General features: G+C 41.2%; 1 protein-coding gene and 1 long non-coding RNA gene across 2 annotated transcripts in view; both read left to right on the top strand.

Annotated features, from left to right (window-relative positions):
- Window positions 1-2,606, top strand: part of utrn (utrophin) — a 95,773-nt gene extending 93,167 nt beyond the window's left edge. Inside the window, 4 exon segments of the mRNA XM_088285695.1 lie at window positions 303-381; window positions 532-615; window positions 1,491-1,516; window positions 1,614-2,606. Of these exon segments, the coding sequence (XP_088141821.1) occupies window positions 303-381; window positions 532-615; window positions 1,491-1,516; window positions 1,614-1,622 (198 nt within the window). The 3' untranslated portion in view covers window positions 1,623-2,606.
- Window positions 2,607-3,429: 823 nt separating this feature from the next.
- LOC148316628 (uncharacterized) lies at window positions 3,430-11,743 on the top strand. Its single transcript, XR_015840190.1, has 3 exons — window positions 3,430-3,502; window positions 5,635-5,687; window positions 11,665-11,743. It is a non-coding gene; the product is annotated as an uncharacterized LOC148316628 (long non-coding RNA).
- Window positions 11,744-12,693: the final 950 nt, after the last annotated feature.

The raw sequence follows: 12,693 nt of genomic DNA, 5'->3' as shown, positions 1-12,693 counted from the left end.
AAAGAGATTTGACAAAGCTGGCCAAAAAAAAAACAAATTCAAACTCACTACGTTTAAACAAAAAAAAAAGGCAAAAGTCAAAACGAATTGCAAAATGGTTATGAAGAAAAATTCTAAACTATTGTAAACGTGCCACACTGATGAGCTCAAAGAGGGGTTGAGACATGATTATTAATCTTTTTAAGAGATTCTTTAAAAAATAAATAAATAAAAAGGAACCTGCCCGAGCAGTTTGATCCGAGGGCCCGTTTGATTCCCTCCTTACGACCTCTATCCATTTTTGTGCTGTTTTGCCCTCGCAGCCAGCGGTGGACTTGAGGCTCAATGGACTTTCGTCTTCACCCGCCGCGCAAGATGGAGAACCACTTCCAGAGAACTCAGGTGAGACACTCAGCAGCAAACACCTTGAAGAGCGCTCAAAGCACCGCTTTTGTGCTCTTCCAGTTGAAATGGAATCCAACTCTTTGCATGCACGCGTGCGTCTTCTGTGTGTGTGTGTGTGTGTGTGTGTGTGTGTGTGTGTGTGTTCAGATGAGCTGCTGGACCCTCACAAGAGCAGCTCTGATCTCGCCGATGTCATGGAGCAGATTAACAACTCCTTCCCCGCATGCAGTCGTAAGTCCCCCCCCCTTACCCCTCTAAAATGCTCCTCTTCCTCTTCCTCCGCCTCCTCTTCCTCGCCCCGTCGTCCTGTTAGCGCGCGGTCGCATCAATCCATCATCCTCTGCAAGACCGCTGGTCAGCACCTGTCGTCCGTGTTAAACAGTTCACACCCTGGAGGTTCACGTGGAAGAGACAAACGACGTGGCAGGCGTGTCCAAAATTGGCAAGAGGAAGTTTGGTTAAAATGCTCGAAAATGGCTGGTAGGGATTAAAGGCTAATGAAGTCAATGTGACATATTTCGAGTAGTAATAAAGTAGTAATAAAGTAGTAACAAAATAACAAAAACTAAATTTGAATAAACATTTTCTTGAACAGAATCAAATGAAAACAAATGCTTTTAAAACTATTTGACTGATTAGCGCAAAAATGTTTGTTTTCATTTTTGTCAATTAATACCATACGTGAGCTTTTGGGGGTTCATTCTAAATATATTTATTTTGCTAAATTCCAAAATGATCATCATCCTGATTCAGAGTGACATTGTGGTCACTCCCTGATGCCTCGTAATTAAATCCAGGGAATGAATTCAAACTCAGGAGTTAAGATTCCGCCATCGCTAGCCAAAATGTTGTTTGCTGCACTTTGTTAGCACGTAATTAGTCTTCAATTCAATTAAACCGTCGGAAATGCTGCTGCGACTTTATGAGCGGCCGCTAAACTCTCTCAAATGGATGATTGCAAGCACTAAAAACATTGGTCGCATTAAAAAAAAAATTTAAATTATACTTTGAGTTATAGTGACTAAAATTACATTCTGTAAAAGTTGATGTTGTTTTTTTTTTAAATATGTTGTTTGAAAAACTGATTCTGATTTTGTTTTCCACAGCCTCAAGCCACTCATCCAGACCACAGGTAAGTAAATATTGTTTGTCTCTCTCTCTCTCTCGTTCTCTCGCTCTCTCGCTCTATATATAATATACATACGTACTTGATGTCATTTGTGTTGCAGGTGATGTGACCACGCGACATAACCGATGACCCCCAAAGAGGCCCGACCCCCGGCAACCGACATCTTAACCACTTCATCCAAACCTCGTCGTCCTCGTCTACTATGCAAAAGTGCACAACGTCACCAACTGTAAATCATATCTGCTTATAGCCCTCGATACGGACCCCCCCCCCCCCCCCAAGCTTTGTATTCTATATCTCTCATATCTCAAGGCTCCGCCGCATTCCAAATTGAGTCGTGCAACATTGCGACCTTTAGTTTTTGTAATCTCGCAAATTTTCTCTGCTTTTTTTTTTTTTTTTTTTCTCTCCCCTCCACGCATTTTCAGTGTGTCCGTAACGCTCGACAAAACTCTCATCAATACCCCGAAAGACTTCACTGCAACTGTGTTTGTGCCTAAACAGTTTTCCATTCCACATGCGGACGACAGGTGGGTGTGTACAAAGACAATTACATTCAATGTAAGACCATGTCGATTTTTCTTGAGGAGGCATGGGGGGGGTCGTTTGAGTTAAAAAAAAAAAAAGATCAATCAAGAGGAAAGCCATGATTGCCTTGCTACCTCAGCCTCACTTGGACACACGTTTGTTTCCACTCACTGTATCCGCGTACACTGCATTGAGGAGATAGCACGTTGTTGTTTTTTTTTTTGTTTGCTTGGAGACATTCGAGTCACTGTTACTGTACCACAATTTGGTCCTGCTGAAGCGTGCGAGTTCTTCCTTTGGTTTTTGTGGCGCTATTAATGCTACGGTGTGTCATGTACGACTTGTGAGACTTAACACTACTATAATCTCCTCCCTTCCCTTTACAGACTGTAGCTCCATATGGGTGATAATTTTTTTACCAGATACGTTACAATGGCAGAATTGTGGTTAATTAGCCCACCTCCCCCCAACCCCCCTCGCTTTTTCCTGGTATGTAAAATAGATGGACCACATTATGTGTAAAATGGCGACATTGTTTTATTTCCAAATAAAAATTTTATAACAACTCGCTTGCGCTTTGTAATGGCTTTCTTGTGTGAAATGCTGATTGTCGTTCTCAAGTAACGCATGCTCATTGGTTAGGTCAAACCTGAAGGTCTTGGCTGTAGACGCTGGAGGTGAAGTCGTTTATTTGCTGCCATTCATGCGGCGGCATTGGCTGGGCCGGCGCCATCCGACCGACAGCTGTCCCTTTCCGGGCCCAAGGTTTTTTTGGCACGCTAGTCTCGTTGGTGGTGTGGAGGCTAACCTGGCACAAGGCGAAGGATGCGGTTGTTGAGGGAGGCAGACGCATAGAATGGCTCATTTAATGTAATCTTAAGCATGAGGTGGAAAATGTACTTAAGTCCCTGTTAAGCAGTGCATCTTACTCACTTATATAAATTCATACACATCAGAATAACATTGTATCGTTGATATTTGAGAAACAACAAAATATGTAAATGTGAATACTTGTACGCGCAATTACACTTGATTGTAGTACAACAAAGAAAAAAAAAAAACGCATGTTCCCTGACTGGTCTTTCATGCTTCACAGGATATTGTTTTAAATCAGAAACTCCCAAATGGAAGATTAGAGTCTCTTTTTAACATCACACATGCACAACAGAAAGTTGCTTTCACCCCTTTTCTATTTTTGAAATAATCAGCAAGATAATATGGGTTCGTATTCGCCCGCATTGCCTATTTTGGGCCAAGTGCTGTAACAAACTACAAAAATGTCTGAAGAACTACAACAAACCGGAAGTACACGCACTGCGCAGCTGCTTTGTGATCTCACGGGGCAGGTGGAACTAATTAAAACCAAGTGGCGGACTGCGGCAGTGAAAAGTATTCTTACCTTTTTTATTTGAACACTCGAAGGCAAAATAAATTCGACTACAAACACCGAAGAGGCAGCCGGTAAGTAGCTGTGATTGGAGGCTTGCAAATATGTTTTGTTTTTTTTTCTTTCCCCTCGAGTAGGTGTTAGCGCTACTTTAGCCACTGGCTGGTTGCCTAGCTACCTGTGATTTGTTAACGCCACTTAGGAACGCGTGAGCTGTTTTAAAAATGATAATGATCATTTAAAATAATCATTTTTGAGCTACATGATTTCCGTTTTATTAAAAATATTAAATGTCTACACAAGTAAAACGTATCTGTAATGGTTACAATCGTTGAACACTAAAAAGAAAAGTCATAAAACGAAATGGAACAAGCTTCAACTGCTTATAAAATTGGAAATAAACGCTGAAAAAAGTTGACCAGTGACATTCGCAATGCGACACTTTGATGCCATTTTTAGTCAACAGCAGAGGGCGGTATAGGACAAAATGGCTGCTCCCTCACACTGCTGAAAATGGATGGATTAAACTGCTTAATTTGTATTCCTCAAACACAAGACTACCATGTTTGGACCAGTGTGAGCATATAGATTACACAGACAATTTTGGACTTCCGCTTTATGTGAAGGTAAAAAAAAGAACAGGCTGATGTTTTTGGATGCAGTAACAAAGTACTTGTTCCCCCCCCCATACACTGCTGACAATTCTAAGCGTGCACTGAAAATGAATCTCTCATCTTAAGTATTCCCTCGTTGCACCGTGCAATGTGCTGAGTGCCCGTGTCGAGCTAGCGCTAGTCTCTCGCCGACCATTCGTTTTGAAGGCGCTGACTTCCCTTTTGGTCCGAAGAGGAATTTTGTCTTATCGCCATTACAAAACCTTTTCCATGCACCAAGGTTGTGATAGAAAACCAACAAAATAACTAAAATTGAAAATCAATTTTTGAAGAGCGTGCGTTAAAAAAAAAAGATGTCTTGGGAATTGTAGTTCAATTTATTTTAGTACACATTACGTAATGAGCTTTTTCTTGCGCTCCACACATACTGCATACCAATAAAACTAATACTAAATCTGAATGAAAACTAACAAACCGTCTCCAGTGTAATTCGCACTATATTTAAAAATACCTAACGTCAAAACAAATTAAAAACTAACTTTCACAAACTCTGGTCCACCCATACAAATAACCAGGTCAGGTTCGAGTAAATTGTCATGTGTTCAAAATAGTTTAGTCAGCACTCTGAAAGGGATTGTGTTGAACGTCAGAAGTCCTGCTGCACTTTCACACTCCATTTTCACAAGCTTGCGATTATCCATCTTTTATCGCAGCCTGCGGCACCGTAAAAAGCGTTCATAAACGGCATGTATCATTTTTATTGTTAAAACAAGCGCGGATAGTGTGTACTCGTCCGCTCTGCGAAAGATGCACTGTTAGGGCCAAGCGCTAATGAAAGCAGACAAAGTCAAATTGTTGGATGTGAACTGGGAGCAACGGGAAGTGCACACGGGGAATCATTCAGCATTCAGCACTTTTCGACCTCTCGCTCGCAGCAGCTTATCGGAATGGCGCCCGGGCCCTCGCCATCCAAAGCGCTTGTAAACACAAAAGGGCGCGCTTTAATTAAACACGTCAGTTTCACGTTGACCTGAGGGGGGCTCGCAGAAATATTTTCGGGGAAATATGAAGTACACCTCTGTTGTGCCGCGGCGCTGGATGAAATTGATATTGACCGCGCAGCGCCGGGCTGAGAGTGATTGCGATTCCATTTACTCGCTGATGTATGCAAGCCGATCGCGTTATTCCATAACAATAGTTATTTGCTATTCATGAGAAACCCTCAGCCAGAGGCAAAACAATGTAGTTCGTACGTCCCTATAGTGCTCGTTGATGCACCAAAACAATCCATCCATCCGTCTTTTTATTTTCTATACCTATACGCTGTATCGCCATTCATCATTCGTGACCGCGCTGTATCTCGCATTTCTATGGATTTACAGTGGACAAGCAATTTTCAACTTCAGTGCAGTACCAGGTGTTGCCACAACATGCCCGGCAGCACTGAGCTGAACTGGAAGATTATGTCATTCACCCGCTAACGTTGTCGTTTATATAAGGACCAAATCAGCCTCCAAATAGAGGAGATTTACAAATAATTGATTCGCATTTTAACTGCATTTGTGAAAACAATTTTTTTTTTTTCAACCCAGGGATGTTCCGCCGTTGCTGAACCACGAATATGTGAGGGTCCACTTTTTGACAGGTAGGTCTCACTGAGCGTGTGTGTGAAATTCATTTTTGTGAACAACTGTAATGACAACTAGACTCCACTAGATCAGCACAGCTTTTGAGTAGAAGATAAGATTAGGGGATAAGAGAATGTTTCTTTCCATGAGATGAAGCAGCACGTGGCTCACACCAGCCGCTCAATGCTGTTATTCGTCGTAATGTGTTTCAGAAGTGCATGAAACATGAGTTAACACGACATTTAAAAAAATGAATAAATCTCTCAAAGCTGGAACCACAATTATCCATTTTGCCATAATTATCAATTCAAACTAACCAACTTATATGCAGCTAATGGCTTCAATCCTTCTTAAGCCGTAACGACTGTTTTTATTAATTTATTTTCTCCGTCAGTGACAAATGCTCGCGACAGGAGAAACAAGCCTTGGAATGGCACAATGTCAACACATTCATGTGAACTTATAAAGGCACACCCGAGATATATTGTGACATTTATTGACACTAAAAGCGGCCATTCCAAGGCCTCCGCACAGAGAAGACGCTCCGGGAAATGTCCCAAAAGAGCGACGCGTCACAGAGCCGAGCTGGCGCTTGGCGGCTGCCTATTGTTCATGTTACAACACACCCTTGGCTTTGGAAGCGAACACGCGCACACATCTTTGGTTAGGGGGACACGTTTTAGCTCAAAGGCCAAGGGTTTCTCAAATGACTCCCGATTAATGAATGAAAATCAAATCATGTGACTCTGTTTGACTCAAAATCGGGTTGTAATAGTTTTTGGTTATTTATTACCGCTAGTTTTTATTAGTTTTAGTATTAGTTTTAGGAGAGCTTTTGGGAAAAGGTTTTCAACGCAATCAGGGTTGATGGAGGTTAATCATTTGCTCAATAGCTGGAAGGTCAGCCTTTGTGTACTTTGAAGGCCACAAACGAATGGTCATTGGCATTGTTGATTGGAGGTTAATTGCTCGTTAGCGCAGCTCGTAGCAGAAGCGAGGATGCGACCTCCCGTTTAGAGTTCAAGCCTTGCTTTTGTCTTGGTTCAACCCTCTTCTAAATATGCGTTTATCCTCTTTTGATTCACCCACAAAACCTCTCCTTCTCATTTCACTCGCATATAAATAGACAGGCTTTGTGAATGTATTTGTAAGGGTTTTTTTTTTTTTCCCAACTCTTCCAATTTGTTTGATTTGGTGCCAGTTTGTCATGTTAGACAGGTACGACAATCGTGGCAACCCTATCAACGCTTTGCTGCAGGTTGCGTTTCTCCTTCAGGGGTCACCCTCTCGTTTTTCCTCTTCAATCACTGGTGATGTAATGTAGGAAAAAAAAAAACACTGAACAATGCCCACTAGGGGGAGTCTTGCACGTTTTACATGCATTTGTTTATTTAATTCACTGTTATTAATCCAGGTAAAGCCATTGCGAATCGAAAAAAAATCAACCAAAAGTAGTCTCGGGTGGTGGTATGCATGGTGCTGTTTAAAAAAAAAAAATATTTCAAGGTGTTTTTCCTTAAAAAATGATGGTCAGTTTTTCACATTTTGCCAAACTGGCACTTGAAAGGGGTGTTTCCACTTGGAGATGGCAGAAGTGCTCACACGCTGTATTTAAGTAAAAGTACTTAAACACTCCCCTTCAATAAAAGTACAGATTAGGAAATGTACAAAAAAAAAAATCAGTGTTATATTAACTCATTCAATACCATTGACGGATAAATACGTCAAAATCCATTTTGTTTTTACTGGGCTGGTCGTGAATGAGTTAAGAAAAAGAAAAGAAACTTAATGCTAGGTACTGAGAAAAAAAAAAAAAGCTATCTTGCGTAAAAGCTAGCTAGCCTTACGCTAGCTAGCCAAACGCTGGCATTTCATTCCTTCCCAACACCGCTTCCACTTAACTGCTTGTTTTATTTGCGACCACAAGGATTGTTTACCCGCTTTATCCATCATTCCTGCGACGTAAACACGACCACCCCGCTCTCAGCGTTTTGTCCTTATTGATTCTAGCTAATTCCTCAGTACGCGAGAGAAGATTATCTGTCTGACACTGCCCAAGCCAGCGTTTACCAAAAGACAACAAAATGTATCAGCGAGCATCCCGGCAGGCTCACATTGATCCTTACCAATTGGGACAATGACAATCTCGGACCACGTTGCCATGAAAGGGACGACTTTATTGAAAAGGACGACAGAGCGGAAAAGCAACACAGGAATCAGGTGCGGGAATCAACACGGGCTATATGAAAAGAATATCAACTGGATCGCTTCTGGAAGTCAATAAGAATAAATCCACCGGGCGAGTCGAAACAAATAAATATGCCAAATATCAGGGCGGCTTGCTCAACCGGGCCCCCGGTGTGACTGATAAGTAAAACACACAAAGGTGACACAAAGTACACGTTTTCAATCTGTATAGGAGCTCTCCAATTTATCTCCAGCTTGGCACCAGCGCATTATATTTTGTTGTTGTTTTTGGTATTCCGGTCTGTTCCTCTCCCAGGGAAGTGGCGGCGTCTGTATCCAGGTTTTTGTGTTCTTGCTGCGTGTGCATGTGGACCCGTGCACAGCATGGGAGGAGCTGCTGAGCTGCTTTTTCTTTTTCATGTGCTTGGAGAAGGAGAAAACTGACATTTGGAATTACTTGAAGATCCTGTAAAGTGATTTCATGGATTGTTTGTTAATGTTTTTTTTTTTTTTGTGTGGCCCTCACCCCATAATACAAGTACTTGAGCACATTCGTTAGCATTAGCAGTTAGCTAGCGCATTTGCGGCATAGAGTTAGCTCGCTAGCTATGCCTGCATCCTAAAAATGGATCTTCCCTTTGTAAATTCCACTGGCGTGGCATTGTTAGACCGCCCCGTTGTCACGGTTGTTATAGTTAATAAACTAACGGGGGGGGGGGGGAATCCTAAATTTAAAAAAATCTACGTCTTATTTTGCCGGGTGTTTTTTTTTTTTTTTTTTTTTTTCTGAATTTAAGACTATTCCTTTCTGTCATATATCTCCTTTGCATGCTTTTTTTGTGGAGAACTTCACTTCAGACACTCTTTGGTCTTTTCTATTTCTCACCTTAGTACAAAGTCTCTCACAAAGACCTCACCAGAAACGAGTTGGATGCCCTTTTATTTGACTCTCCCGAGATTACCTGTCTTGGCTTGTCATTCTTGGCTAGCAAGGATGAATCCTTCTTTCCATCAGTGGAATCGTGAGCGAGATCCTCAGACGGTCCTCATCTCCAGACATGTGAGACGTCTTGAACTTTGGCTTTACATGCCTTGAATATATCCCTCGGAATGAGGCCGATACCGCCGCACGGCAATGGCTGTTTAGCACTGAACACTTTTTCGAATGGAGAGCGAACAAGTTGGAACATGAAAACGTTTTTTTTTTTTTTGCCCAAGCTGCTGACAATAAGATAAATAAATAAATCGTTTTTTAGAGCGAGAGCCGATTTTTTTTATTTATTTTTTTTTTACCAAGGTCCTGCCTGGTAAAAAAAAAAAAAAAAAGCCTCTGGCGCTCGTTGCCTTCCCAGTCCAACTTGCTTCCATGGAAGAGTGCCAAAATCCATCATTACTTAGCGCCTGAGTTGAAACTCCCGTTGGCTGCTTTACCCAGCGAACAATCTGCTGGCTTTTGGAGAATTCTTCTCAAGTATTCATAAAAAAAAAAAAATGTTTGAGGATTTTCAATACCGCTATCATGCCGACACAGATGCGGGACAGCGGCATTGCTTAGGATGCTTTGACTCGCTACAAGTTTCGAGAATGACAAAGAACGAAGAATTTGACTCCAGTGTCCTCGCAGTCACTTTTTAATTGCTTGTGATAATTAATTTGTGGGCTTCTTGTGCGTTTGTGGAAATTCCTTTTTCTTTCTTTTTCTTCCGGAGTCGCCACTGAATAATTCCGCAAACGGACTAAATTAAACCAGGATTTTATTCAAGGGCGCGTCTCAATTTGGACTGTGCACAGTTTAATTCCAGTCTAGACATTTTTATCTCCTGGAACTAGAAAGTAAGTTGAGAGTTTGGGGAAAAAAAAAAAGGAAACTCAAACAAGAGTTGTAAAGTAGTCCCCAAAAAAAGCATTTTAAGGACTTCAAAGTTAATATCAATAAAGTGTCGCAAAGAATTGGATGGCGCGAAATTAAATGCAGAGCAGCACACGCAGCCACTGCTACTTTTTAATTTTTTTCTAATTACGGGCGGTTTTCGGTCAGCAGAAAATTCGCTTTGCTCGATCCGACGTTCGACGACGCGCGAGTCTTCCTCCTTAGCCAAACTGAACTGTCTTTATAAATGCCATTTGTGGACAATTTTATGACATGACCTTTAACGACAACCCATCTTGACGTATCAATTAGTTGCTGACGCAAACTCAACTTCATCTTTTTTTTTTTTTTATTATTATTTGAAGTTTTTTTTCCCTTCCTGACCTTCTTCCTTTATTCCATCAGAAGTGTTTTTTTTTTTATATCCTCTTGTAAGTTTTTTTTTTTAATTTTTTTTAAGTGCAACATTATCACATTGCTGTGAGACAAAGCAGGATGTTCACGTGATGGGAATTCTTGGCGGAGGATAAAGACTATATGCCTGTGAATGTGATGTTTGTGGTAAACTATTTAGTTCTAAATCAATTTTTTTCGTCGACTTCACCTTTAATAACATCATTGGAAAAAAATCACGTGAGTAGGATTAAAAAAAAATTATAATTCAACTTGTTCTGTTGTCCTCGTTGCACCAAATGGTGAACCCCATGAGGCAAAAGGGGGGCGACAAACTGACCTCGAAAATTGGAGCATTATTCAGGTGTGTATTTTTTATTGAATTTATTTATTAATTATATTATATTATAATTATATTCATTATTTATTTATTAAATATTGGCACTGTGAACGAGCGCAGTTCATGAAAGGGGGTTTAGGGTTGGGGGTTCGATAATCGCCTGAAGGAGCAGCGTCCGCAAGCTCACAGTCTGGCGGACATGAGCCAGCTCCTTCTTAAACAAAGTCCAAGATGAGGAAAAGCTGAGAGAGGACACCACCGACAAAAGCCCACCTTTTCACTGCTGCTGGCGTGGAGAAGTAAAAAGAATCCGGAGTGACGTGGTACATATGCTGAAGGACATCTTCAAAAGGATTCGGGAGGAGGATGGAGTTCAGTGTAATGACTCACTGGTTTTGAACAGCTTCTCTTCGAATGGTGCCATTGGAAGGGAAACGGAGTGTAAAAATGTCTTTTGTCGTCAACAGCTGGCCCTCAACACGGAGCAGGATGGCGGTGAATGAAGTGCATGATCACATCGCTTTTTTTTTAAACCGTTCGGGAAGGTCTTGCATTTCTTCCGAGGCATTTCCCTAGGGAGGAACAATTAATTTGAATCGATGTCGGTTTTAAAATTGTAAAGGCTGCCGTTTGGTGTGGAAAAACATTCTATGTATGTGTAGATGTACATATACGTTTGAGAAAAAAAAAGGCGATTGGATTTGTATCTCGATTGCGATACGATTCAGGCGGAACGATTCGGGTTGATATTTCGATTCGATATCGGATTTTACAGCTTGAGTGAACTTGGCAGCACTGACAATGTGCCATTTACGCCAATGCAGGACAACTCGATACGCATCTCGATATATTTTAAAGTGGAATTCGATTGAATGGACTGACATCTTTTTAAATCAAACCAAACGTGTTAAAAGTAGGCTAACGAGAAAAATCACAAAGATATAATTTTTCCAAACGGTTCCGCTCTACTTTTCCGTACTTCTCAAGTTTCGATTCCCTCTCATAACATTCCTACTGCAATAATAATTATTAGTCCATAATACAGAAGCTGGTGGCCTCATTTTCCGTCAAGACGAGGCTTATTTTTTAATATTCAACGGCAGACCACAACAGTTCTTGGAAAATAATCGCAATTGGGACTAATTTCCTCCCCGGCGGGCATATAATGTGATTTCCCTTATCAACGTTTTCTCTCTCCCACCAGGCTTGTGTGAACATGATTGGCTATTACGGGCGACTGCGAGAAACAACATGGCGCGACGACTCTGCTGATGGAATTCACAACCTTCTGTTCTTAGTTGGCGCCGACAGTTTTGGTGAGTAAATGAAAACACTTATGAGGCCATTTATCAATTGCACGTGTTGCTCTGTTACTGAAAGCCAATTACAGTTTATCAGGAAAATTAATCTCGGATGCCAATCAGGAGTCGGCTCCCGTCGTTCACTACTGAAGCAAAATCTTGGTCGTTTTTTCATTTCAAAACCTGAGAACCCCCAAACTTCACTCGTCATGTCATCGTGTCAGCACGAGCTTGACAACTAATAAAATCTCATAAAATGAGCGAGACGGGACTACCGGCCGTGATTGGTCGTTTCCTGAGCGACTGTGACGCCATTTTTAGTCGACAGAAAGTGAGAAAATGGCCGCCCGCAGCTTCAGAAAACAGCTGAGCCGTTATTGGCCGTTACCTGAGTAACTGTGATGTCATTTTGAGTCGACAACAAGTGACAAAATGATTCTGTACATATTTTCGTAAATAAGATTTTGGAGTTGACTTCCCCTTTAAGGTTTAGAATTCAAATTTACGCTCTTAAAACTAAATTAGGCTTTACACAATCAAGATTTTGGTGCCGATCCGGTTGGTGCCAACCCAATGATGTCACAGATATTTTGCATTTTTGTGTGTGTATGTATATAAAATCCGTTAGCCCATCTCTGGCGTTTCTCATTATGTTAGCATTAAGCTAACAGACTTTCATGAGCCCCACACTTAAATTTGTTGTTATGTTTCACAATATAGAGTGATAATGTCCTTATTAAAAACACATTACGATTTTTTTTTGGGGGGGGAATCATATCTTCACTCCTTGCTCATATCTTCACCATCAGATAAAAATAGCCACAATCAGCCGTACAAAATCAAACCTCTCTCATTTTCATTTCCTCTCTGCAATCACAAAGCCACGTTGTCTGTGCCCCTAAACAAGAAAATTCAATCAGAGACATTTTTTT

This window comes from Idiotropiscis lumnitzeri, chromosome 21 (assembly GCF_059441095.1).
Source record: "Idiotropiscis lumnitzeri isolate Australia: NSW breed Sydney's pygmy pipehorse chromosome 21, RoL_Ilum_1.0, whole genome shotgun sequence".
NCBI classification, from domain to species: domain Eukaryota; kingdom Metazoa; phylum Chordata; class Actinopteri; order Syngnathiformes; family Syngnathidae; genus Idiotropiscis; species Idiotropiscis lumnitzeri.
The sequence above is the reverse complement of the archived record's forward strand: the minus strand, read 5'-3'. Positions and strand labels throughout refer to the sequence as shown.